We start from the raw sequence: 27,905 nt of genomic DNA, 5'->3' as shown, positions 1-27,905 counted from the left end.
TCTTATATACGGAGTTTTCTATTTTTTCAAAGGGATACCTCTTAAAAAAATTACAAAAATCCATTGAAATCCAAATTTTTTGTTTCCAATTTCAATATAACGTAGTTTTTAACGGAATATTGACCTAAAATATTCCAAAATCGAATTGATTTGATGATTGGATTCTTAATTCCTGAGATATTGTTAAAAATCCCCTACAAAGAGAGATTTATTGAAACGATTTCAGGCCATGTACTGAATTTTCGTAAATTTTGGGTTCTATATTTAATATTGATAACCCAAAAGCCGAAAAAAATGAATTTGGGGGTGAACTTTCGAAGTACAATAAAAAGAAAGAGGCAATTGTACAGCTTAGTCCAAGAAAATAAAGGTTTTTCTTCTTAAAAAGTCCAAGTGAAAAAATTTTATAATAGCTGAAACTGTCATAAACTTAATTGCGCACATGATTTTACAATGGATTGATTTTTCATAAGTCATTTCTTGCATCCGAATAAAGATAATCTCGGTGAAAATTCTTCACTTGGATTTTTAAAGCAGATCGGCATATTTTTTGTCTTATTTCTGTGGTTTAATCTTTGAAACGAAATTATATTGTCTCTGTCAACCAAGTTTCGATAAAATTCTTAAACTCTGTCTACCTATGTCGTGACTCTGGACTTCTCTGGACAAATTATCGGTAAGATACAATGTATTCCGGAGCACAAAAATATTCTAGGAAATTGCAAAGCCAGATACTCCTTAAGACGAATATTACAGGAGTTGATCGTTTAGTTTTGATGACAATTGACAAATGACAACCCATGGTTAACTAAGTGACGTCATTCTAAATCCAATATGGTGGACTAATTATTTTTTATTATTAGGCACTCCCATGATAAGGGTTTGCAAAAAATAGAAAATCATTATTTCTATGCGTCACTTATACATGCCAAATTGTAAAAACTGGAGGCACTCCGATTCATTCTTTTAAATTGAATGCCTCCAGTTTTTACAAATAGTCATGTATGAGTGTCGCATAGAAAGAATTATTTTCTACATTTTAGTACCCTTGTCCTTTAAAAAGTATTTTTAATTTAATTTTATTTTAGGTTATCGTTACTAAATAAAAAAACAGAAATCCTTATTTTATTCAGAATAGTTTTAGATAATATCAACAGATGGCAACTTTTTTTTTATAATACCATTATAAAATTCGATTTGTTGTTATATTTTTTGGGCTAAGTCCAACTTTTATTGACATCTTGTCTACATGAGTCCCACCCTATACAATATATACAATAATTTATAATATACCACATTGACTGGCGGCAATGGCAATGATATATTTTTCACATGAGTTTTTCACTGATGAAAACAAATATTGCACATACATACACGATCATTGATAGTAAAAACTCGCCACTAAGTATATACATATTTTTTATTTTAAATCCCAAAAGTAACATTCTTTATTATCTTTAACACTTGTCTGATATCATCTTTTTATAAAAAACATATTACTAAATGATATTAAACAGAAATATTAATTTTATTTTTACATCGATTCAAAAATTTTTATTTACATAATTACTCTTTAAAGTGAATTTTAATTGAAATGGTTTTGTTTTTTTGTGATTGTTGATTTTTGAAAATTTTTTGGTGGTTTGAGTGAATTTTAAATGGAATGGTCATGGTTAAAAGATTGGTGGCGTTTAAAAAAGTGGCGTAAAACACATCAACGAACTAAAGAGGAAGAAATACTTGAATGTTTTTGTGATGAGTGTATTGGAGTATGTTGTTTTTGTGTTTTTTTTAGTCAAATTTTTTGACCGGTATTTAGTTCAAAAAATGGTTCGAGTCTCCGATTTTGAATTGAAATTCCTTCAGATAATAGTTTTAGCTTATTACGATAATTTTTATTTATGTTTGATTTGAATAATAGTGATTATTTTTGTGGATTTGCAAATTGGATCTTATCGTTGTTTATACTAACGATAAACAATACAAAATTATTAAATGAAATCATAGTTTGTAGGTACTGGGTGGTCTAAAATCACCGAATCATCCAGAAACTATGAATTCCTTACGAAATTTATATCGAAAAGTCCTTCGATATGAATGAAACGTACCTTTAACGAAAATGTTCTTATAAATAACAAGAAAACAAACAATTGACTGAATTAATTGTTGAAATACTCAACTGGGTAAACAGTAATGTTTACGAAAAAATGTTTCAAACAGAAGTTGTTTATTTTTTTATAAGGAATATTTTTTAGATTTAAACTTTTGCTTTATCTCTAACGGCTTACAAGATAGGTCCTACGGATCCAACACCTTGACTTCATTCACGAATTCAACCTCACTTTTTACGTCCTAAGCATGCTATAAAAATTTTAGCTTGATATCTCTTTTCGTTTTTGAGTTATCGTGCTTCCAGACAAACAGACAACCGGAAATGAACTCTTTGGGTGATTTTATGAACACCTATACCAAAATTTTGTTCGTAGCATCAATATTTTCAAGCGTTACAGACTTGGAACTAAACTTTGTATACCTTGATTTATTTCATATCGATAATTAACGAAGTCTTAATTGTTAACAATGTATCAGTTCGAAAATCGACAATAGGTCTTTTCGTCTTAGACTTTCGTAAAGAATTAATCATTTTTGGGTGGTTCGATGATTTTGGAACATCCTATATTTCAGAAAAAGGTAAATCCTTAAATAAAAATTTATATAAATAAAATTTTCTTTTTAAAATTCACTCCAATAAATTATCTAGATTCTTCAATTTTCTATTGATTTAAGCGAATGTTATATTTCGAAGTAAAAATGAAAAAACATTGTCGTAAAATGTTAGAATTGTTGTTTGAAAGAAAACCAACAATAATGTGAATGACGTCAGTATAGTTGTGATCGATTTTTCGCGCTAAATGTCAGTCTATCTAGAATGTATATATTTTTGTGAGGCATTGAGTTATTTTCATGTTAGACAAATTTTATTGTTTAATGAAGCGGGAAATTCATATGTTTTAGAAATCGAATTTTCGTAAGAAAATTGTTTCTAAAGACTATATTTTTTTGTTAACGCATTAAATTGAAATATACTGATATTAACAATTATTATTAAATATTCAAAATCACTTGAATTAATAATTTCAAAAAAAAGTCATCCACAGAAAAACTGCTGAAAATAATATAAAAATATTGTTTTATTTAAAGTTACTTAAATAAAACTCATGAAACTGTGATGATTTTTTAAAGTTATTTGTTCAACTTGGGAAAATGCTTTTCAAAATTTAATATCAAAAGAATCGAAATAAATTTTTTAATAAAGCCACTTATGTTACTTGTAAAAAAGATGTTCGCCCAGGCCGATCGAGAATTCGCGTTTATGACATAATTTTTTGTTTAATTTCAAAGAAAAATTCGAAATTGATAAGCAAATTTTTCGAATTGTAACTTTTAAAAATGAATCCATCAAAATTCTTGGTCTCAAATCGTACTGAATAATTTATGAAAAGTTGCCAGTTGTCAATCGATTAGATCATACGATTTAGTCAATTAATATTCAAACGTTCGCAACAACACGAGCGTATTTATTAATTTTTCTCAGTCAGAGATGAGGAGGTGAATATATTAATCAAGCAATTTTTTAATATTGGATGCGGATAAGTGGTCGTTCATAAATTTATGTCACACAAATTTTGATTATTTAACCCCCCCCCCCCCCGTCTTTGTCACAGGTGGTCACATTTGTGAACCCAATACCCCCTGCTGTGACGTCACATATTTTTCAATTTTATATTTAGAAATAATTAAAATGAAACAGTAGTTTCCAACCCTCCCCCCCCCACTTAAACCTACCTAAACCTTACAAATATAGATCGAGTTAGTAATATTTAAGTCTTTTGCTTACGTAAAATTCACGTTTTAAAATTTTTGATGTTGACATGTGACGTTAGGGTCCACCCCTAACATGAAACGCAATTTATGGGTGGACCCTAAAGAGGGGAGGGCATGCTTCTATATTTTACAGTATGGGCCTGTCATAAAATATGTCATTCAAACAGAGGGGCATTGCTTAGCGTGAGAAGGACTTTATGTAAATATCACTTTCTCAATTCATTACCAATTTTATTCTTCTTTTGATGATTTTTTTTAAATTTTAAATTAAGGGGGGGGGGGGCAGTCTTGCTATTGTGACATTATTTGGATAGGGGGATTGTAGAAAATGTGACAACGTGATGAAGGCGAAGGAAGATCTAATAAATGAAGAAATATTTGTTGCAATCATTTCCATTTATCATTATTTACAATTTGCAAAAATAAAAATGATAACTAGTTAGCTAAATTTAGTGTAAATTTTCAATAAAACTCGCAAACATTTAAATATTTGAATTTTACATTATTAGCATTAAAAAATGACGATATTAGCATAAGAATGAAAATTAATGATAAATAGGTTTTTTTTTGTAATTTTATTCAAAACAAAATTTTGCATAATATATTTTCACAGTGAAAATCAAATAAAAATATTTATTTTGAAATTCGATTTCGGGATACAGTTTGTCAACACTTCAATCTGCACCAATTGTTCTGTTATCTTTTTTTTTTTTGCAAAAATTGTTTACATTTTTTTCCATCGTTTTAACTTTAACCTCAAAATTTTGATAGTATTTTTGTCGTGTTGTAATTTTCTTTTTTTAAATTTAACTGAGTTTTTTAAATGTTTCATATTTATGAGGTAATTTAAAATTTGTATGTTTTTAAGGTGGTAGTTTAAGGGTTAAAAATAAATGCAGAAAAATGTTTCAACCTTCTCAAGTCAATGACCTTTTATTTTTGGAAAATATTTTTCGCAATTGTCTACTTAAATTTAATAATTAGTTCATCCTAAAGTATAAAATATCAATTTTTTAATTTTTAATTTAAATGTTTGTCTCAAATTATTTAATTTACAAGTCACAGAAAATACTTCCTTTTAATTGACCTTAACCTAAATGTTACTTTGAAATTCTTTGACCTTGTAATGTAATAAATGTAAAATGATATAATAATACGACTTATTAAAATTTAATTTTAAAATATCTTAAAAACAGCTGCAAAATATAATATGGTATATTCTGTGTTAAAAAACAAAGCAAAAACCGATTATACCCTGTGTATATGTAATGACTTAGGAGAGCCTAAAGATATTTTAGATTTAAAAATATTTTTCTACAGAGTGAACCAAAAATCCCACTCTCAGATTGAAATACTTTTGTTGTGTGTTTATTTCAAAATATGACATTGTGCATTGAGTTTTAAATTTAAGTCTTATAAAACTGAATCTCATTCTCAATTTTATTTGTTTTGATTCAGAATATTGAATGGATCGAAAGGATAGGAAATATATACCTAAATTATACCCATAGAGCAAATAACCTAGAGGTGTAAAGACCTAGGAAACGCAATAAGTGAATTCTTGACTGCTAAAAAAGATCTGGAACTCAGAGGCGTTAATATGTTTGAATATACTGATCTTTTCTTTACCGAAGTCTCTACAGCGATCAACTGTTTACGCGGCGACCTTGCGACTCTATGTTATTATCTCTATGATTATAACATATAACACACAATATACTTAACATTTTCCTCTTGGACTTAAATTAGATGGCCCTATTCGCTCCGAGCGTGAATTTCGTTTCCATGACAACGATACACTACTTTAATTATAGAATTAATGGATGCATATATAATTGTGTGGATTGCATTGAAAACTTACATTTAAAATTTAATATTCTTGTTTCACAAATTTAAATAAATAATTACGATAATTAACATTTGAAAAATAATATTTGTACAATTTGATTTCTTATTTTCACAATTTGTAATGCATTAAGTTTAATTAATTAGTGTTTTTCAATCATTTTAATTTGACAGTTTCTATATCATTAACATGTAAATAATTGCAAATTAGTCATAACAGCCCACTTTATCTCCAAAATTTTTCACTTAAAGCGCTGGCATCGATTTTATTATCCCTACCATGACTACGCACACAACGAATAGGAGGCCTTCGTCCTCTGAAATTAATTTTTCCCAATATTTTATTAATCTAGACCCGACGATTTGTTTAGGCTATAATTTGTATGTCAGCCAGTGTGCTTGTTCAGTTCATAAAAATATTTTTGCGCCCCCATAAAACTTCGCATAAAAATTTGTCATTTCCCCTTTTATTCACCTTTGTTAATCACCCGGGACCCATAGGCAGTTGCCTACTCCGCCTAATGCTTCATCCGCCACTCATTTTGTTTCTGACAGAAAATAAGCCCGTTCGCCCTTTTAAAATGTACACTTTAAACTGCCTATTTCTGCTGAAGAAGCCCAGGGTATAGAATTATATTAATTTGATAAAATAATACCCCCTGTAATCTCTAATTTATGAGCTCATTATAATTTCCAAAATTTTAAAGAAAAATCATTTTAATGACTTAAAAAAAAGTAAACAATAAATCTGGAATAAACTCAAGGTTTCATGAATTGAATGACACAAAAATGTCTTTTGTTTCGCTACAAAACAAAAATTTATTTTTAAAACAACAAACATGTTTTGTTGTATGCGTCAATGAATTTCCATTTTAATTAAAATTATTTCTAAAAAAAAAATGTATATCAAGAAACGATGTGAATTGAATGAAAAACACTTGGCACTAAAACCTAAAGTGTCTCCTTAAGTTGCCAAGTATTACTTAAGAAAAGTGCCAGGAAATTCCGATACATTCATTTGTCAGTTAACATCTTAATAAAATTTAATGTACTAGCTAAATTATGTTGAAATTTCCTGTTTTTAGTAAATGTTTGTAATTAAAATTTTCTGAAAATATTTTCCGACTTATTACCTCCCATAAACAAGTGCAGATCCAGCAAATTTTTGTTGGAGGGGTCAATTTGTATTTTTCATGAGCATTTTTCGAGTAATTAATAAGATTTCTGTTTCGAAATTTCATGAAACTTTGTATATAAAATAATTTTGTTTTTAGAAAAAAAAAATCTAGAGGATTTAACTAATCGATGAATAGTTTTTGAGATCTCGCCTAAAATTATCTACGAAAAGCTTGTATTTTGGCGCATTTCTGAAGATATTTTGAAAAATACTGATCTTATCTTCAAATTAGTTGAATTTTACCCTTGGGATAAAACGTTCTATAACCATACGCATAAAAAAAGATGAAAAAATAAAAATATCCCAGGACACGAATTTTAAGGGTTTTTACCCAAGCCCAAACATCTAAATATGTCAAAAATTTACTTACATGTTCATGAGTGTGCCAGTTTGACTAATTTTAAAACTAATAGCAACTAATTTCTAAATAATTGATTTGAAACTCTAAAATAATGTAGAAAAATTATATATTGAATGTTTTTGTTTGTTTTTAGGGAGAATTGGAGTTATGCGGTGACGACGAAGGTAATCAAGGAAATTCCTCCTTAGCTGATAGTGATTTAATGAGTCATGTATCAGATGGTTCAAATGAGAATGGTGGTGGGACGCCATGCTCCAAACAGGTGGTGGTTGGAGTGTGTGCGATGGCAAAAAAATCCCAAAGTAAACCGATGAAAGAGATTTTAACACGTTTACAAGAATTTGAATATATTAAAATGATTGTGTTCCCGGAGGAAGTGATTTTAAAGGTAACTGGTTAATTTCCTCAACTTTTTATGCAAATTCCAAAAAAATATGTAAAATAACTTCTGCTATTCAGCAAATAAATTTCTTAAATTCCGTTGTCTACTACAGAGGGCCCATTTTAATAACAGTGAATTTAAAAAAGAAAACAAACCCACACTGTTGACAGTTTTACCCGTTTTCTAGTAATGAGCGTACATAAGTAAATCCTATATAATTTTATAATAATATATATTTATTTCTGTTCCAGATGCCAGTGGAAGAATGGCCAGCATGTGATTGTCTTATTTCATTTCATTCAAAAGGTTTTCCATTAGATAAAGCTATTGCTTACGCTGCAATGCATAAACCGTATTTAATAAATAATTTGCATATGCAATACGATATTCAAGACAGACGTCGAGTATATTCTATATTAGAAGAGGAGGGAATTGAAATACCACGATATGCTGTTTTAGATCGTGACTCACCCGATCCCAAACGTAAGTTTATCAATTCATAATAGCCAGGGCCGTATTTAGAATTCGGAGACCCTGAAAGCTGGACAACATACATTTCAAACAGATTGCCCCTTTCTGGATCCACGCTTGCCTATTTAGTCGATAATTTTTAATCGAATTTAAATATCTTGTTTTATTTCTAGACCATGAATTGGTTGAATCAGAAGACCATGTTGAAGTGAACGGTGTAATTTTTAATAAACCATTTGTTGAGAAACCAGTGAGTGCTGAAGATCATAATATTTATATTTATTATCCAACCTCTGCTGGCGGAGGTAGCCAACGATTATTTCGTAAGGTAAATTCAACTTTTTTATTTTATCTAAATAATAAACCACTATTTTATTAGAGCACATATATTATGCAGGGAATTTAAACAATTAACTATGTTAATTGTTATATCTCTTGTTAAAAATTTGTTTAGTGTTCCGTTCCAAAATTGTACAAAGGGAACTTTTATGGAATTGTGGCTTGTCTACTATATTTAGCAAAGTTGAAATATGACAGAGAGATTAGGGAATGGTGGAATTGGTGGCCTAGACGGGATGTTTTCAAATTTGGATTTTATTTTGAGAGCGGGGTGTGTATATGTGTTAATTTAGGCTATGAAATCGGTTAAAATATTTTCAATGAAATCGTTAAATATGAAAACATTTACGGCTACGTGAACTTCAAATGTTTAGATTATCAAATTTTATCAAAAATTTCGTTCACAGCCAATATCTTCAATATAAATTGCAGTTGTCTCTAACAGTAAACAACTAAAACCCGATTTATTCAGGGCTTATTTGGAAATTTTTTTAAATATTAAAAATTTATGTTTCGATAGTATAGAAAAATTATTCGGGGACATTAATTTTTGAATACTGAAAAAGCAAAAATTATCATTTTATTATTGTGAAAATCTTGTTTTAAATCTTTTATAACCGGGCGATTTTTTGTTCTTAAGAGCAAACAAACTGAAAGCGAGAGTTTTATATTGGGTGTTCCCGAATGGATACGCAAAATTTGCAATTGCTCAAGAAATACGCTCTTATAGTTTGCATGTCTAGCAGTGGGACACCCTATATTTACTCAATTTAAATATTTTTATAGAAAATTTATCGATTTTCAAATTCATTTTTGTTTTTTGTTTTTTTACGTAAATATTTGTAATTATAATTTTTTTTTTGTTGGACAAAATGACTTAAATTTTCATAAAGTTTAAAGTTTAGTAGTGGACAATTTTTATATTGCTCTTTACTCATTAAATACTACGTGTTCGCATAATAACAGCTCTTTCGGAGAAGAATAAAAATCACGAGGGAATTAATGACTATCGCCATATTAAAATGCTAAAAAGGGTTCAATCCGATGCGACGATAAAAAGGATCCGATGTGACGATTCGATTCGATATGCGTTGGAGCAGCCAACCCCAAATTTTTTAGCATGCCGATAGAAATTAACTCCTTTCTAGTTTATTTCTCATCGGAAGAGCTGCTTGTATTTTCAGCTTGTTTGTATTTTTTTGTGAAGTTTGTTTACAAAAAAAAAACTGTTTGAAATTATTGTGATACTAATGAGTTATTTGCTGTTTTAGATTGGTAGCCGAAGTAGTGTCTATTCACCTGAATCAAGGGTACGCAAAACTGGTAGTTTTATTTACGAAGACTTTATGCCAACCGATGGGACTGATGTAAAAGTAAGTTTCTCTTTTATTTAGCCATGAATATGAGAACTTGACTCAAAATGTATTTTTTTGATAGGTATATACAGTTGGACCTGATTACGCTCATGCTGAAGCTAGAAAATCACCGGCATTAGATGGTAAAGTGGAAAGGGATAGTGAGGGAAAAGAAATAAGGTATCCGGTGATTTTAAGTAATGCTGAAAAATTAATTTCACGGAAAGTTTGTTTAGCATTTAAACAAGCTGTATGTGGTTTTGATTTATTAAGGTAAGAATGTTTTTTAGTTTCTGAGAGGCAGTTTTTTTCATACCCCATTCCAAAACATTCTTGATTTATTGTTTCGGAAACAAATCGCCCTTTTACATAAAGATTATACAGGTTCCTATTTCCATGGAATTATTTAGTTTTATAGTAAAATAAACAGTTTTTTGATACTGAACCATAACAAGAATTTAATCAAATATAGTAATAATAAATATACAAGTTGTATTATATTTCTAAGAATAATATTCATATCATTTAATTGGTCTTTAATTATAAACAATATTTTGTTTATTTTTAATAAACTATATGGACGCAATGCCATTACAAAGTTTCACATTTTAAACCGATAGAAATCGTTTGAAACTAACGAAAATAAATTGCTTACGGAAAAGTGTGAAATATTTATCGTGAATTACTCCTCGCGAATTATCTAAATTTCCACAATTTGCTCTTGAATATACTAAAAAATATACTAAAAAAGTTTGAACCACCCCCCCCTCCCCACTTGAATAATTCCTGCACACGGGCTTGATAATGTTAAAAATATCTATCGGATATTATTAAATTTCTAATAAATAATTTATTGTTAACAGAGCGAATGGTAAATCGTTTGTATGTGATGTAAATGGATTTAGTTTTGTAAAAAATTCCAATAAATATTACGATGATTGTGCGAAAATATTGGGCAATATGATATTAAGAGAATTAGCACCCACATTACATATACCATGGAGTGTACCGTTTCAATTAGATGATCCACCGATTGTACCGACAACTTTTGGTAAAATGATGGAGCTACGATGTGTGGTTGCTGTTATACGTCATGGTGATCGTACACCTAAACAAAAAATGAAAGTGGAAGTACGTCATCCCAAGTAAGTTTTCAACATTTTATGATTTTAAAAAGTTTTTAGATGTCTCTGTTTTTGGAATACATAGCCACCATAATACAGTGAATAAGCCGGAAGAAAGTTTTTTGATAGCGGAAAAGTTTGGTAACGTGTTTATAGGACCCCAAGGAACATTCAGCCACTCTAACCTAGTCATAGGAAGACATAAGGCCTCAGCGGGACCCTATTCTCCTTTATGACCAGGTTAAGATGGCTGAATGTTTTTTGGAGTCCTATAAACACGGTACAAAAAGTTACATTAAAATCGGTGCTGTTTCTCAACTTTTTCAATGCATCGCTGCTTATTAATTGTAGGTACTACTATATAAATAGTTCCCAAATTATATCGTTGAAAATTTCTCCAAAATATAGGATTTTGAACGATACCATGAAAAATACTCGGCCAATCATCATCAAATGATTTCGATTTTTATATTTTTTTGAATCACTGACCCTTTTGTTAACTGACTTCATCAAAAAAGGAGGAGGTTCTCAATTCGACTGTATTTTTTTTTTATATCTGCAAAAAACCGTTATCTATTAACCATTATCTTTAAGACAAAAATTAATGGATTTAATTAATATTATAATTTTTAATTAATGGATTGTGATTTTCTTCATAGATTTTTTGAAATATTCGAAAAATATGATGGCTACAAACATGGTCACGTGAAATTAAAACGTCCAAAACAATTACAAGAAATTTTAGACATAGCACGATCCTTATTAGCTGACATAGCACAACGTGAAGCACAACCTGAAATTGAAGAGAAACAAGGAAAATTAGAACAATTGAAAAGTGTTCTTGAAATGTATGTGAAACAAATATTTTTCATATAAAAAAACCAAAAATTATATGCTAATTTTTAATTTGTTCAGGTATGGACACTTTTCTGGTATCAATAGAAAAGTACAAATGAAATATCAACCTAGAGGACGTCCACGTGGTTCATCCTCCGACGATGGTAAACCTCAATCAAGTAGTACGACTTTTTTTCACTTTTTTTTATTCATATATTTATATTAATTAAAAAAATAATTTAGTTCCCCTTTATTCCCAATCAAATTTTTTGAATGAACATTTTTATAGGAGCCGTGCACGATACCAAACAAAGCATTAAGAGTCCTTCAATTTTAATTTGAATGGTTTGGAAAATCTTAAGAGATTCATTTCATTGACTGAGCTATCTCAAGCCATGTCGAGAAATAAAGATATAACGAACTTTTACATTCCTGAGGTGGTAGAGGTTACAAGTCTCTCGTAAGTCAACCTTGAGATAAACTTATACCACGTAGCTTGAGGGCGATTCTTAAGAGAGTCAGAGAATACACGCCTCTCTGTATAAAGTTACGTAGATAAAATTTGAAAGGCTTTGTCTCATTCTAGACTCATATTTGTTGATTTAGTCTACTTGGAAAACATCCTGAAAAGGTACTATCAAAAACTACTTCTTTAGGGTTAAAATCGCCAATACAAGTTTGCGAAAAATTAGAACTACCGGATTTGACGTAGACTGGTATAGTAAGCATAGCTCCTGTAAGAATTGACCACTTCATGAAACCTATATTTTTTAATTTAGTTTATGTTTTAAAACCGAAAAATTTAAATTTATGTTAAATCGCATTTTCGACTTCATCTAGCTTACAAAATTTGTCACAATTATTAAAAATAGAAAAAAATTTGCAATCCTAAAATACATGTTAAAGTATTTTATTGATTAATATTTCAGCTGAAAATACAAAACCTGCAGAACCATCTTTAGTATTAATATTAAAATGGGGTGGTGAGTTAACGCCAGCTGGACGTATACAAGCTGAAGAATTGGGACGCATCTTTCGATGCATGTATCCGGGTGGCCAAGGCAGGCATTTGAGTGGTTAGTGTGTTGATTCCAATAATATTATCTCGTAGATTAACACAAAAATATTGATAAATACTATTATTTTTTTTCTAATGGTATCACAATAAGTTACAGGATAAAAAACATCTTCAAATAAATTTTCAGTAGAAAAATCTATGAGATAAATATTTATACAGGATGTCTATAAAAATTATGAGATGTCTTGTTTTTCTTTTCTGTTTTAAGTATTAAGTTTCAATTGAACTTTAAGTTCAAAAACTTAATTGTTACTTTATTTTGCTTATTTGCATGACAAAAGTTTTATATTTTGTTTTTGAAAATTTTTGAATTGGCTTATCATCGTTTTTGTTTCAAATTCATTTAATTGGAAAATCATTTTTCGTCTACCTTGACTTGAAAAATTCGTTCTTAAGTCATTTCCGAAGAAATAATCGTTCTCTTGTTTTTAAAATGTATTATATAAATATTATTTTATTATTAATTTTAATTAGTAGTTTCCACTTGTTTAAATATTTATTTTAGTTTTTACCCCTCTTTGATCAAAACAAAACTTAAAGCTTATTTTACATTGTGTCGAAGACCAAAGTATGTGCTCCAATAAAAATGGTGCTTCGATGTCTAGCTTAAAGGGCAATTATTACACTGATGGAAATTTTCATCGGTGTAAATCGAATGAAAATCTATAATTATGTTTGTAAAATACGCTTAAGTAAAAGTTTTACGTTACGGCCGTCCAGTAGATAACCCCGTTCCCTGATAAAACAAATTTCAATACCTCAAACATAAAGTTCTTCCCTCAAATATGTATTCATTTTCATCATTTGTGTTATTGCTACCATATTTGTCTTTAATTTTCTTACTGTTTTAAAGTTTTCTGAATTGGGGTAGTTGACTGTTTTCGTCTGCTAAAATTAGTCAACTATCCTAATTTCATTTCTGCTCTGATAAAAAAGTACCGAGAATTATTTAGAAAATGCAAAATTTTCAATTATTTATGGCCTTGAAAGTTGGTTGCATTTGACGCAGCACATTTATATCAGGATTTTTTTAAGTCTTCGAAAGTCATTTTTAATGATTTTTGTATACATTAATTTAGAATTTTATTTTCGGGAAAAAAAAGAAAACTTAATTCTGACCGTTTTAGATTAATTTTTTCATTCAAACGCTTCAATACAATACAGTCTTTATTGATCGCCAATCCAAACTACAAATATAAATCCTTTCCTTGTTTAATTCGCGTCTTCGAAGTTTGTGTTTCTATTCTCTTTGAACACTTTCTATTCCTCTCAAGTCCGTGTTTTGATGAGATAATACACAATCAATGTTTTCAAACATTTTTATCGTGATGTAAAACCGTGACCATAATTGGGATGTTCTGATTTAACCAACTAATGAATAACTACAAATTCCCGGTACTCTTTTTTGGCAAAATTATATGTGTATTTGATTTATGATAAATAACTTTTGATTGTTTGTAAACTTTAGGTGAATATGCTGGAACACAAGGATTAGGATTATTACGATTGCATTCAACATTTCGTCATGATTTAAAAATTTATGCATCGGATGAAGGACGTGTACAAATGACTGCTGCTGCTTTCGCAAAAGGCTTGCTAGCTTTGGAAGGTGAATTAACACCGATTTTAGTACAAATGGTTAAAAGTGCAAATACAAATGGTTTACTAGATAATGATTGTGATTCCAGTAAATATCAGAATATGTAAGTTCTAGCCTGGAAGGTTTACAGAATTTTTTTAGAAGTATAATGTGTGATTCTTATTTGTGTAGGTGTAAAGCTCGACTTCATGAATTAATGCAATTAGATCGTGAATTTACGGATGAAGAACGTAAAATTATTAATCCAGGTAATGCGGAAAGTATAGCAGCTGCTTTGGAAATAGTAAAAAATCCAGCTCGATGTTGTCAACATGTTCACTCGTTGATACATTCACTAATGGATATTGTTCGAACGAAACGTGATGATCCAAAAACTAAAGGTAAGGTATTTCCTTTTCCTGTGTTAGTTGAGGCTCAATTCCACTGAGGCAACCTGTAGCATGCGGCATTGACGCATCTTTCGGACGCCTTCAATAACTAACATTAGGAAACAAGGATCAAAGGACATGTCATTCAGTGTTGCCTCAGTGGAATTGTGCCTTTAGGTGTATCGAAATTTATTACGTCTCTTACAATTCACAATTATTTGATTCAGAGTTATAATTTCCAAAAATTCCGGTTTTTAGAGCAATTAACAACAGATTAATTTTAATTTTTGTTTATTTAGACGCAATTCTATATCATGGTGAAACATGGGAGTTAATGGGTCGACGCTGGGGTAAAATTGAAAAAGATTTTTGTAATAAAAATAAAAAATTCGATATCAGTAAAATACCAGACATTTACGATTGCATCAAATACGATCTACAACATAATCAACACACGTTACAATTCGAACAAGCTGAAGAGCTCTATATGTATGCGAAATATTTAGCTGATATTGTTATTCCTCAAGAATATGGGCTAACTCAACAAGAAAAGTTAACTATTGGTCAAGGAATATGTACACCGTTGTTGAAGAAAATCCGTGCTGATTTACAACGAAATATTGAGGAATTTGGTGAAGAGGAGGAAACTGTGAATCGATTAAATCCACGCTATTCACATGGTGTTAGCAGTCCTGGCAGACATGTTCGCACACGACTTTATTTTACAAGTGAAAGTCATGTACATTCTTTATTAACAGTATTACGATATGGAGGATTACTTGACGTAAGTGTATTATTAATAAATCCATAAATCTTTATCTCTTATATTACAAATGTCAAAACAAGCACATGACAGTCTAGGTCAAATGAAACGGCGGACTCCCTTGTTCTCCGTGCCTAAACCTTCTTCTTTGACAGTTTTGTTGCTTAGAATGGCCAAAACTGTTCCAAATATCATTTATTTTGATCTGTTTCATTTATTTCGATTTCCTAGGTCATAAAAGATGAACAATGGCGACGAGCAATGCAATATATTTCAATGGTGTCTGAATTAAATTACATGGCACAATTAGTTGTAATGTTATACGAAGATCCAACAAAAGATCCAAGTAGTGAGGAACGTTTTCACGTTGAATTACATTTTAGCCCGGGTGTAAATTGTTGTGTACAAAAGAATTTACCACCAGGACCTGGTTTTCGTCCACATTCACGTAGTGAGAGCGCGACAGCAAATAGTAGTGGTAAAAATAGTGTAAGTAAAATAATTTAAGTTATTTTACAATAATATTCTACACAGAATTGTTGTTTTTAGAATGGCGAATCAACGGCTATTTCAACACCAAGAACTGAAGACTGTTCAACGAGAATTGACGAAGAAGTTGAACTTAGTGCTGATGTAACACCCACTGAATTATCGCGAAGAAGTAGTAATACATTAACACAAACTGTAAGTTCGGAATAAGAAATAAATATTTTCTATTATTGATACTTTTTTATTGTCAGGAATCAACTGAAACTCGGGATAATGTTGACGATGTTACAACTCGTCTAGCGAAAAAGAAATCATCTGATCCAATACCAATTGGGTAAGTTTATTGAGACGATTTTTATTCTTTCAAAGATCCTTCGAACTGTTGAAAACTGGGAGTTGCAACCCCGCCAACTGGCGATAATAATTCGGACTAATTAAAACAGAAAGTGGACCCATTTTCAGTGGTTCCAATTTAGACCATCGTATGACAATATTTAATTTCCTCCTTCAGGAACAGCTTTCAGTTGCTAAAGAAATTCCCGGATACCTATTGATACTTGTGTCCTAACTTTTGCCAATTCCCTGTGTAGAATAAACTAAAATTATACATATTTTTCAGAAATTCTCATACTGTAAGTGGTCACGAAGCTGCACATTTAGCAAAACGTTTAACAGCTGAATTAGCACAACAACAAGGACGTAGCTTAACAACATACGAAAATTCACGTACTGTGAGCCCAGATTCCGAACCACGTGCACGATCTTTTGATCAACAACGTGGCGATGTGAATCAAAATAATGGTATGATTTCTTTATATATTTTTTTTACTCTTATCTTTTTTCAATTGTCATGATGTGGGTAAGAAAGGTATTTAATTTATTTATTGGTGGCTTTAACTAAAATAATTATTTATTTAATGGCGTTTAACGACGTCAATGTGCCTCCTATGTGGTGAATTTTAATTTTAAGAATGTATTTTAGTTAAAACTATCAGAATAAAAGGGATTTTTTTTTAAAACTTGACAACATATATAATTTTTTTATACTATATATTATATGTGCTTTGTTTTACAGTAATTTTTTTGTCTCTGCTAAATTGTTCTATTATTTATTATAAAAAGCTACTTTTTTTCATTCGAGTATTTCGAGTACTTCTATTTTGATGAATAATTAGCATAATCATATACCGATGGTATTCCACACACTTGGAAGTGCAATTTTTATAAAAAATGGGTTAAATGCGTAAAAAAAGTAAATCAATCTATTGTAAAGAAACTTTAAAATCTATATCTATATTTAAGTTAAATTCTTCTGTATTTGCAGTGGCGAATTTAGGTTCGATGCCTTTAGGAATATTTATTATAGTGAGAGAAAAATACTACTACAATGTTTTGTTTTTCTCGGTTAAACTCGTCCACTTGATTTTCCTTTTTCCATTTTTGACAATACTTCGTAGGTCCACGAGCATCTTGCTCATACACTTGTCTGGTTAATTAAATGCTTATGGCTAAGTACTGTTTTTTTTTCATGAAATTTTGATCCACCTGAAGTAAAAAATCCTGATCTCCCCCTTTTAGGCCAAAAGCTTGGTATGCCCATGCGCAGATCGTTTTTATGCCACTAGAAATCGTCTAACAAATGTCCCAATAGTATGGATTAAATAAAATTGCATACAAACTAAGATCTAGAAATCAATTTGGCTTGTCTGAATAAAATTATGCATACTTAATTATTCAACAAAATAGAAGTTACTACAAAAACTCTTAAAAAATTTCGCAGTGGCCAATAAAATGCTACAAAAATTATATATATGATGCATGTGTATTATGAAATCGAAACAAACCAAAAAAAAGAGCACACATTCGCTTTTTTTTTTCCTTGACAAATTGACAACGACCAAAATACAGCATGGTTGGCCATATACAAAAATTAATTGGACTCAAATTCGATGACTCAAATACAACAAAAAAACAACAATGTCATAAAAATTTAATTTGATATTAACGGATGTGTTCTTCTTTAAATTTTGTATTTTGTTTATATTTTTTAATTTTATTAGTTTTATTTATTGTGTAAAATTTACTCTTCTACTATTATTTTTTTGAAATAACTATATAAAAAAAAACGCGCGCGATGCCGAGTTCTTGCTGTCAATTGTTTCTTGTGTTTTGCGTCTTACACTGAATTTTAATCTTTATTCAGCTCTCTCTCTTTATAGACAATATTTTTTTATTTTCAAATCAGAAAAACCTTTTTTTTAAATTTAGAATGTAATTTTTTATTTTATACATCTCTTAGAATATTTTTAGATAGTTTTCCGATGCTTTTCTTTTTTTGTTAGAGTTAAATTTAGCTACGTTTAAAATCCGATACCAGCAATCAGAGATATCTCCAGACATCCAGCATCCCCTACTCCATGGGGTACTAAATCTGGAGAAAAGTGAAGGCTCGTATCGGACAAACACACTTATTAATTCTGTGTTACAATTTTAATTGTTGAATTTTCTCCTTAAATCGAATAATAAATATACTAAAAGAATTAATTAAATTGTTACGAATGATTTAAAATTAATTTTGACTTGAATTTAGTTTTTAGGCTTCCATTATTAGGCTTCCACAATTTCAATATAATGCTTTAACATGAAGCTTAAAACTGATATCAAATACTTTCGATTAGGTTTAGGAAATCTGAGAACTGTAGTTAGAAAGCTTTTACGCGTGCGTACTTAGGACATGGTAATCAGTTTTATGCTTTACGTACTTAATTTAAAATTAAAATTAGCGTATTTAAAACATTCAAAAACTTTAGCTATTTATAGTGAGGCAATGAAATAGTGTAATTATGAATTTTTGAAGAAAATCGCTTAATTAAAAGATAATCTCGTATCAAGATTTCACGTTTTCATGTAATAAAGTGGCCTTATTCTTCGACAGTCTAACAAAGAAGTTTTGTTAGCATAAATTTCGTGTACCCATATTTCTGATTAAAACAATCATAAATCTAAGGGGGCATTGTCTTCATAGTGCTTAGCTCCTCTCCCCAACACTCAAATCTTGCACTAGATAAAATAATGACATGAGTGAAAACCAGGATTGTTAACCTTTCTACTATTTTGTTTTAGGTCCGCGCTTCAGCTAAATATCTGTCTATGCTTTTTATCTTTTAATTCAGCGATTATTTCCAAAAATTAATAATTATTTTTTAGTGAAATAATTGTTTTTTAATGTTATAAAAATTTGATATTTATGATAGAAAAAAATAAGCATGCTGATATTATTAAATGTAGAATGCCTTTATGTAGTATTTTATTATTATTATTATGACTGAGAGAGATGTTGATATATTGTGTTCAGTGTTTGACGCACTTCACTTTTTTTATCGCCGTAGTCCTATTTATACAGCATCGCACACAAACACACAAACATAAATACACACAGAAACACAAAATACACACAAAAGGAAAATAATTTTCTTTAGATAATCTAACTTTAAAAATATTAACCTTTTAACTTTTTTTTTTTAATTTTTGCACTAATTTTGCTAATTTTTCTTGACTTTCTTTTTCTATTTATATCAAAATTTAGTAGAATTATTCTAAAAATTCCAAAATATTGGAATAATACTACTTTTTATGATATAATTTTTGTTTTAACTGTTATTAATTTTCATTTATTTTCATCTAACTTTAAACAGATGTGTACCAGTAAACATTCAGAACAAATAATTCTCTCAAAAGAGTAAATAATAAAATCCGCAAAAATAAAAACCTGACACATTTTGTTTCGTTACTTGTTCGACTGAACAAGTAGTTCAAGATATAAGGAGATTTAATTGCTAAAATTATGACTTAGAATGGCACGATTATATTTTACTGACCACGGAGTCTGCTTTTTGAAATTTGAATAACAGAGTATAAAAATGCATTATCAATACCTCGCAGAGAAATAACATTTTGTTCAAGTTACAAAGTCTACACAATTCGAGATACCGCGTATTTAGGAGTTCAATGGAAGGGAATGGCATTTTTTTCGACTTACTGAGGATTACGATTTAACGAGGTTCGAGTTGACGAGGTTCTACTGTAGGAATTGATGATATAGAAGTATTACAGAGTGAGTTATTCATCAAGTATCAAATATAGTTTTAAGGCATTTTGTATGTCTATGATCAAATTTAATTTAGCGTAAAACTTTTGAAAAGAATTATTTGTTCTATTTAATTGGGAAGATTTTTTATGAAAAGTTTTTGTTAGAGAGAATTTTGTACATTAACCTCATCATAATTTACCCGTAAACAAAATTTCAATAAACCCACCCCTCATTCATTTTTAACTCATAAAATATGGTGTGTTGATTGGTTTTTTTTATTTTGACTATTGTAGTTTTTGATGTTTTCGATTTGCATTTAAAAAAGGAAATTAAATGTTTTATTGCATTAACTTCAGAGGGGATACATAATAATCAAAAACATACTCTACTAGAGGAAGGGGGGAGTGCCCTTGTTTACCGCATTCAAAAGCATGCGCCTATCATAATCTCGCTACCTTTTGATAACTGTTTTTACTGATCATGCAATCATATCGAAGCATGCGCTAAATGCCATTCAAGCTGATCAATTCTTACCTTTTACTCTTCATTTGTATCTCTTCCCTTGAGACAACGATATTAATTGAAACGCCTCCTTCTAGTAGAATTTTAGGTACAATTCGTGATAGAACCGGCGCAATAGCGATGTAAATTTTTGTAAATAAAATAGCTCGAAAACCTGTGAATATTTTTGTTTGGGCCAATTGTTAACCTTATAAAGAATTATTAGGCCAATTTTCAAAATTTTTTTTAACATCAATTTCGTGTAAGGTCCTTTTCAAGCAAAATTTTGGTCACGATTTATTTATCAAAAATTCAAAAAAAAAAATGTATCCCCTTCTAGGTATTTATGTTTAATGTTCAAACAATATTCAAGAAAATATTTCAACTAGCTTGATATTTTTCCTTGAATGTTTTGAAAAATCTTTTTGAATATTTTTCATAAATGTTTTTCAAAAAACAAAAGAAAACAACACAAAAAGTTAAAAATGTATGTTGTAAAAAATTTTTTAAAAATTATTACACATCTGTGGTGAAGGGGTTTAATAATTTTTCTTTTTTTCTTTTTGATCCTTTATTCCTTTCTTATTTTCCTTAATTTGCTTTATTCTTCGATAATTTTCCAATTTATAATTTTGCTTCGTAAACCTAAAAAACAAAAAAAAATTACGCATGCATTATTTATATTTATTTTATTTTTGGATTATTTTCAAAATTGCATGGGTACCAAAAAAAAAAACCACAATTTTTTTTATATTTTTTTATTTCGCGATAATTTTTTAAAAAAATATTAGCCATTACAATTTTACCAATTATATCTGAAAGTACATTATTATTAAGTGCTCCAGCGCCCTTGTTTCATTCGCTATCATCTCCTGAATTTTTTTCAAACACTACACCTTTTGATAACTCCACTAACACGACACAAACAGACGATAAAATTAGTCAAACTTCAACACGTATCGATATTCACCAATCTCTTTTTGAAACATCAAATTTATCACCAATTGAAGGTTCCGTAAATTCATCGGTTGATTATTTAGATACAAATTTTTTAACTCCTCCTAGTCTAAAAAATGATAATTCAGAACTTAGTCGATCGCCAACGAACGAAGTACCATTATCCGATTTAAAATTTCACATTGACAAGAAAATTTTAAACGAAAAAATGCCAGAATCAGCTACAAATGAGTTACCATTAACTGAGTTAAAATTAATGACACCGCGTAAATCTTCGTTAATACAAAATGAAATATTTGATCGTGTAAGTGAATCTAATAATTTTACCGGGACACAAACTTCTTATTGTCAAGATTACTTTGATTATCCCAATTCAGTTCTTGAAGATTGTCCCTTACCGGTACCGATTTACGATAACACGTTTATCCCTTCATCGCAACTTAAACAATCTCCAATGCGTTCATATTCTGATCCAAATATTTTGGATACAGAAATATCTGAAGTTCAAGAAACAGTTGTTATAAGTCCGTACTTTCAACCGGTTGATATTTCATTAAAACGAGAGGCAAGTACAAAAAGTGAAAAATCTAAGTCACGATCAATATCTCAACCAACTGCATTCGAGGAAACATCGGATATTTTTCAATATTTACCAAAATTATCGAATAAACCTCCCCCATCAAGATCATGTAGCCACCCAGCAATGTCGCTAAACGATAAAAAATTGGAATATGAAAATTCGAGAACTATGGAGAAATGTTTGTCGTTGTCGCCAAATTTAAGTCGATCTCGCTCGCGATCAATGAGTTCGTCGGAATCAAGTGCTAGTGAATATATCGATGATGAAGTGATTATTCCAACGGAATTATTAGAAATGGATCGTAAAATTAGTTCATCGGATGAACAATTATTAAATGAGGATAAAATAGAAAAAGAGATTGGTGATGATAAAAAGAAGGGGATTGATAAAACAAAACAAACATTGACAAGTCGTTCATTATCCCCACCAACAACCCCTGTGTACGCATATTCACATTTCCCCCATACATCGTACGTACCATGTGTCGGTGTAAAACCAATTCGTTCATTATCACACCCAGCTCAGTTTCATTATTGCTATCATTATTACCAAACAGTTACTACCTTACCTGAATCATCCTGTACAACTACTAATAATCAGGAGCCAACAAATAATAATGATGGCAGTAGTAGTTCTAACCGTGTTAAGAATGTCCTAAGTAACAACAATGTTGTCCCCAAAACCTCTGATGTGACTAATACAGAAACGGGCGCTTCCACCGGGACTACGGCAATAAATGTAAGACGGCATCGACACAGCATCGCCGGTCAAATGAGTTATTTCAAGATGCTAGGATTTGGATTTGGTGGGGGTCCATTGGGTTTTAAGAAGATAGGAGCTGGTTCAACAAATTCTTTATTTTCAACGGCTGTAATTAGTGGCAGTTCATCGGCACCCAATTTACGGGATATGATTCCTAATACTGCATCAGCATCAAGTAAGTTCTTTTTATATTCAATTTTAGTTAATTAATTTTTAATCTTTAATGGCTAATAGCTCGTTTTGCAACTAACCAATCAAAAAATAACTTAAACAAAAGTGGTTGAGTTTGATGGGGGATATCATGTTCTGACATCAGAACATGATATCAAGAGATAGAATAAAACTTTAAATTAGAAAGTTGGTTCTCATTAAAAAGCTAACAATTTTTTTCGAAAAACGTTAGCATTCGAAAGAAAATACGCTTTAAGTTTATCGATGAGGATCTACTTTCTAATTTAAGGTGTTATTTTCTCTCTTTCCATTATTTTCTCTCTTTTCTTTACTGGCTATTATAGAAACCCGAGAAACTGAGTCAAATCTAATGTCAGAACATGATGGCCCCCTCTTCAAACTCTGAAACTTTTGTTTAAGTTATTTTTTGATTGGTTAAATACAAAACGAGATATTAGCCATTATAGATTAAAATGACACACCCTGTATGGGGAAATTTGTTATAAGTATAAATTAAAATAGTCAACTCGAGAAATTTTATCTCTCACTAATATATAAAGAGAGAGAGATAAAATTATAATGGAATGCAATGAAAAAACAAAATAAATATTTAAAAAAATATATATATATTTCTATTTATTACAAATACAAGCTGTTGAAGGTTTTGGAGGTGTTCCACCAATACGTCCATTAGAAACATTACACAATGCATTGTCATTACGACAATTGGATGAATTTTTGGAACGTATGACTTGTCCATCAACAATGATGCGTACACCTGCATCATCGCCACCAAAAAGCTGCCCATTACCTGCAATACCATCTTCATCAATAAACGATAGTTCGCTAGTACCTTCTGTACAAGATGGTATATTATCGTCAAGTAATCAACCAAATGCACAACAATCACATAATGTAACGTCAGCACAATCTTTGCGTTTACAATCACCAAGTAATAGTAAGTATGAAACTCTTTGTGAAAATTAAATTAAATTGTTCAACTTTGTTGAATTGCAACTTACATACTCGGCCTATTTTCTGGATGTCCATAAATGAGAATAAAACATAACGCCCTCTCCGCCGTAGTGTCAACACTTTTTGTAAGATAAATTCAGTTTTGTGTTTACATAATTTTACAGATCGTCATCCATTATATGGCAAAAATATTTCTAAATTACTTGTGTCGGATTCAGATGGTGATGAAGCCGATAACGCAGATGATGAAGTTGAATTAAGACGATCAAGTTCAGTTAAAACTTCACTTAAATCTTCTGTTATTGTAAATAAAGTGATTTCATGATAAATAGGTTGTCCCATTTTAATCTACCCAAGCTTTCCTTCAACAAAGTAAAAATTGTACTAGTAAAAGGGCGATATCTTATGAGGTCGTCGAATTTGACCTTGTCGAAAATACTTGGTTGAAGAAAAATTTAGATGGTGAGATTAAAATGAGGGATTGTATATAATATGTTAATTAATTTTAGTCGATTTGTATTAGAACCACGGAGAACCTTTGCCTACAACAACGAAAACACTCTAAATACTGACCGTTTGGAAAGTTTGGATTTTTTTGGATCCATATAGACTTCTTTTATAGATAAGCTTACAAGCAATAGTATTTATTTCGTGGTAATGAGAAGACACTTTTAGGATTTAATAAAGTTTTCAAAAAGTTTTGAAGTTGATTTATTAATATTGATTACAATATGTTGATTTACAAACATGTTAATTTCTTTGTAAGGATTAATTAAAATATTCATCTTTTAATAGCTTTGAATTTAAGTTATCTTTTACGTGACCTTGAAAGCTAACATCAATGGCACTAGGTACAGTTTAGTGCAGTCTTCATAAAAATATTAAAAATTTTGACTGCTTGTCAAAATTGTACGCTATTTTTAATTGGAGAACTTTAATGACAAAAAATGTTTGACACAAAAGTGTTTAAGTTGATATAATGGTAGAAAATTTTAAAATATAATATAAACATGAAAATAAAATCCACATTAAATTTCCCTGTAAGTAATTACATCATTAACAAATCGCTTTTCTCTAGATTATTAGTGTCATGGGTGCCAACAAAGTCGTAAGGTCTTATACAGGAAAAAAAGAGTGTATTTCATTGATCTTATTTAGCAAAATTTGTGCTCTTTTGAAGTTTTTCCATGATCACATGTTTAACAAAACAAAATGAAATTATTTGACCTTATATTTTGTCTGTTTAGGTATTGGTTGGAGTGGTCCACCTAGTTTTGTATCAAGTAGTGGTCCATCATCACCCACTGGATTATCTGATGTATATTCCAGGGAGAGCAGTGATATGTCAGCTAGTTTAATTAGCAGCGATGGGTAAAAAAAAACAACAAATTTTAAAAATTCGAAACAATGCTCACATATATTTTTCTTTTACTTTCAAGATATCCAATGGGCAATAATAATGGCACAATATCTCAACTATTTCCAACTGCACCTGGTTTAGATGACGATTTGGGTAATGTTGGATTATTGTTAGAAACAGGATTAGGATATACAGAATTTGAATCTATTTCACAACAAGGTGAGTAGTTTGTCTATAAAAACTAATCTATAAAACTTTCCCCCATTTTGAGAACCTAAACGTTTATATTTTTCATACTTCTAAAGGTTTTCGAAAACCAACTTCACTTTTCTATCCATGTAGTGAGACTTCTTTACCTAAGTGATAAAAAAAATTTAGTCATCATCCCCATTCTGAAAAATTTGTCGGTATTAGTAATCGATAAACATTTTCAAGGAAAATTATTTCGAGCATGATACGTTAATTGGGGGCGAATCGAAGCTTAGAATTAAATATTTTAAGAGCTTACATTTTGTGAAATGTTCACCTAGGAGAGAAAAATTTAGTTTTAAAGACCTTTTCAATGGTGTTTATTACCATGTCGCTTTATTTTATCTCAAAAAAAACCAATAAAATATTTCTTTGCTATTCCTCTCTTTTTATTTCATCCGTTGAGTTGTCTAGTAATAATAAGTAATATTATTTTTAGGTGATAATGGAGACATAACACCTGTATCCGCAGAATCCGAATTTGATTTTAATACAGCTGATGCAACAGCTGGTTCAACAGTTGATGCTGATTTAACTGTAACAGAAGACATTTTAGACGAATCCTCCGCACAATTACCAAAAGAATCATCTGATAACAGTTTAATCGGTGGAAACAACGGTAACAATAATTCTACTAATAATCTATGTTCGTCATTAATAAATCCTTGTACAACCTCAACCCACATCATTCAAAATGATTTGGACCATCATCGTAGTATTAACCTACTTGAAATTAATAATCCAATACCATCAACTTCATCTTTAAAAAAAACTAATAACACAGCATCTGTATCATCTAGCTCTGCTGAATCATTGTATAAAACAAATAATCAAACGAAAAAAACTGAATTACATCGTGCATTCTCGTTTAATGGTCCACGTAACAATACTTATACATTTTGTTCAAATAATTTAACCGATTTACCACCACCACAACCAAAACCATCAATTTCGCCATCATTATTAGAACGTAGCAATAGTTTATTAACCACTAAATGTAATAACAATGTTGGTCGTAATTATTATCGTAGACAAAATAGTACACCCAATAATTTAGATTCACCACAAAATTTAGATAAAAATGTTTTCAATAAAAATTGCTCCGATAAATGGGCTATTACAAAAGAACGTTTTCTTGTATCAAATGTTGTTGATGAAGAATCTTCACCGAAATTTGATACAGAAATAGTTAAAGGTGTGAAATTATGTAATTTTAATAAAATTAATAATCCAGGCGCTGTGTTAGTCAAAGAAGCATTCATTGAACCATTGAAATTGAATCGTATACAATCGAAAAGTTTTCACGGAAAAACAACGGAATCTTCATCGTCAAATGAAAGTACTAGCAGCAGCAGTAGTGCGAATTTACGACGAAGTAGTGAAGCAATTGATTCAAAACCAAATTATCGAAAATATCATACACAAAAATCATTACCAGGAATGTCCTCGAATAAAAGTCATAGTTTGTTGAGTGAAAGTATTAAGAAAATTAATGAAAGTGTTCCGAAACCAAGATTTACAACGACAATTGTTGATGAAGGATATGCAACGAATAATTTTTTGTATCCGTCAGAAATCAAAGAGAATATTGATCGTAGTACAAATTCAAGTATTGAAAATCATGCTGATATTTTTGCTACGAATCAAAGTGTGGAACGTGATACGTTAGCATCGGTGCAAAAACAATCAAGTGGTGCAACTAGCAACAACAGCATTCCTACTAACGATAGTAATGTACATAAACCAGCGCCAGTATTAGTTTTAGCTAGTAGTTTAACGGATAAATCACATATTGTGCATGGGTTTAATATTAAATCGAATAATGATAGTGATTCGTTATCCGATCAGTAATTGTGATCGAATTTTTATTTTATAATGATTTTTGCTTTATTCGAAAGTCTTCCGCTTATAGTTCCTTTAAATTTCGAAAATAATTTTCCAAATCTATGTTAACAAGACCGAATAGATCACATGTTAAGCAGCAAACATTTGCGGCTCGTCAGGGAAATGGATTTTGATTCTTTCTAATTCTAAAATTAATTCATTTAGCAGCTACATTCTCGTGATGCCGGCGTAAATCTTGGTTGAAGCTTCAAAACATCGAATTTTTAGAACGTGTTTAATAGAAAGTCTCTTAAATTTCTCATTTTTGTTTTAAATTAATTAATGAGCAGAAATCATTGTAT

At 30.1% G+C, this 27,905-nt stretch overlaps 1 protein-coding gene across 3 annotated transcripts; it reads left to right on the top strand.

The window, feature by feature from the left end:
• Positions 1 to 1,639: 1,639 nt before the first annotated feature.
• On the top strand, positions 1,640 to 27,905 carry LOC123299576 (inositol hexakisphosphate and diphosphoinositol-pentakisphosphate kinase). 3 transcript variants are annotated; one of them, XM_044881819.1, is made up of 22 exons: positions 1,640 to 1,769; positions 7,402 to 7,656; positions 7,902 to 8,133; positions 8,295 to 8,449; positions 9,732 to 9,833; positions 9,898 to 10,088; positions 10,679 to 10,960; positions 11,599 to 11,787; positions 11,855 to 11,940; positions 12,706 to 12,852; positions 14,323 to 14,557; positions 14,626 to 14,834; positions 15,122 to 15,606; positions 15,817 to 16,074; positions 16,135 to 16,269; positions 16,326 to 16,408; positions 16,694 to 16,875; positions 21,457 to 23,139; positions 23,788 to 24,093; positions 25,358 to 25,481; positions 25,550 to 25,689; positions 26,159 to 27,905. In XM_044881819.1, the coding sequence occupies exons 1-22, from the start codon at positions 1,659 to 1,661 to the stop codon at positions 27,568 to 27,570; spliced, it is 7,002 nt and encodes a 2,333-aa protein (XP_044737754.1). In that variant the 5' UTR covers positions 1,640 to 1,658; the 3' UTR covers positions 27,571 to 27,905. The 3 variants fall into 3 exon arrangements, with proteins under 3 accessions (XP_044737754.1, XP_044737753.1, XP_044737752.1); XM_044881818.1 differs by having other exon boundaries at positions 11,855 to 11,955; XM_044881817.1 differs by having other exon boundaries at positions 11,855 to 11,958.

Source organism: Chrysoperla carnea, chromosome 5 (assembly GCF_905475395.1).
Source record: "Chrysoperla carnea chromosome 5, inChrCarn1.1, whole genome shotgun sequence".
Taxonomy (NCBI): domain Eukaryota; kingdom Metazoa; phylum Arthropoda; class Insecta; order Neuroptera; family Chrysopidae; genus Chrysoperla; species Chrysoperla carnea.
The sequence above is the reverse complement of the archived record's forward strand: the minus strand, read 5'-3'. Positions and strand labels throughout refer to the sequence as shown.

Bases quoted from the DNA above. Each gene is read 5' to 3' on its own strand.
- LOC123299576 (XM_044881817.1), top strand. From the start codon at position 1,659: ATGGAATGGTCATGGTTAAAAGATTGGTGGCGTTTAAAAAAGTGGCGT. The intron at 16,270-16,325 runs GTAAGTTCGGAA...TTTTATTGTCAG, and splicing joins GTAATACATTAACACAAACT to GAATCAACTGAAACTCGGGA. The intron at 16,409-16,693 runs GTAAGTTTATTG...CATATTTTTCAG, and splicing joins TCTGATCCAATACCAATTGG to AAATTCTCATACTGTAAGTG.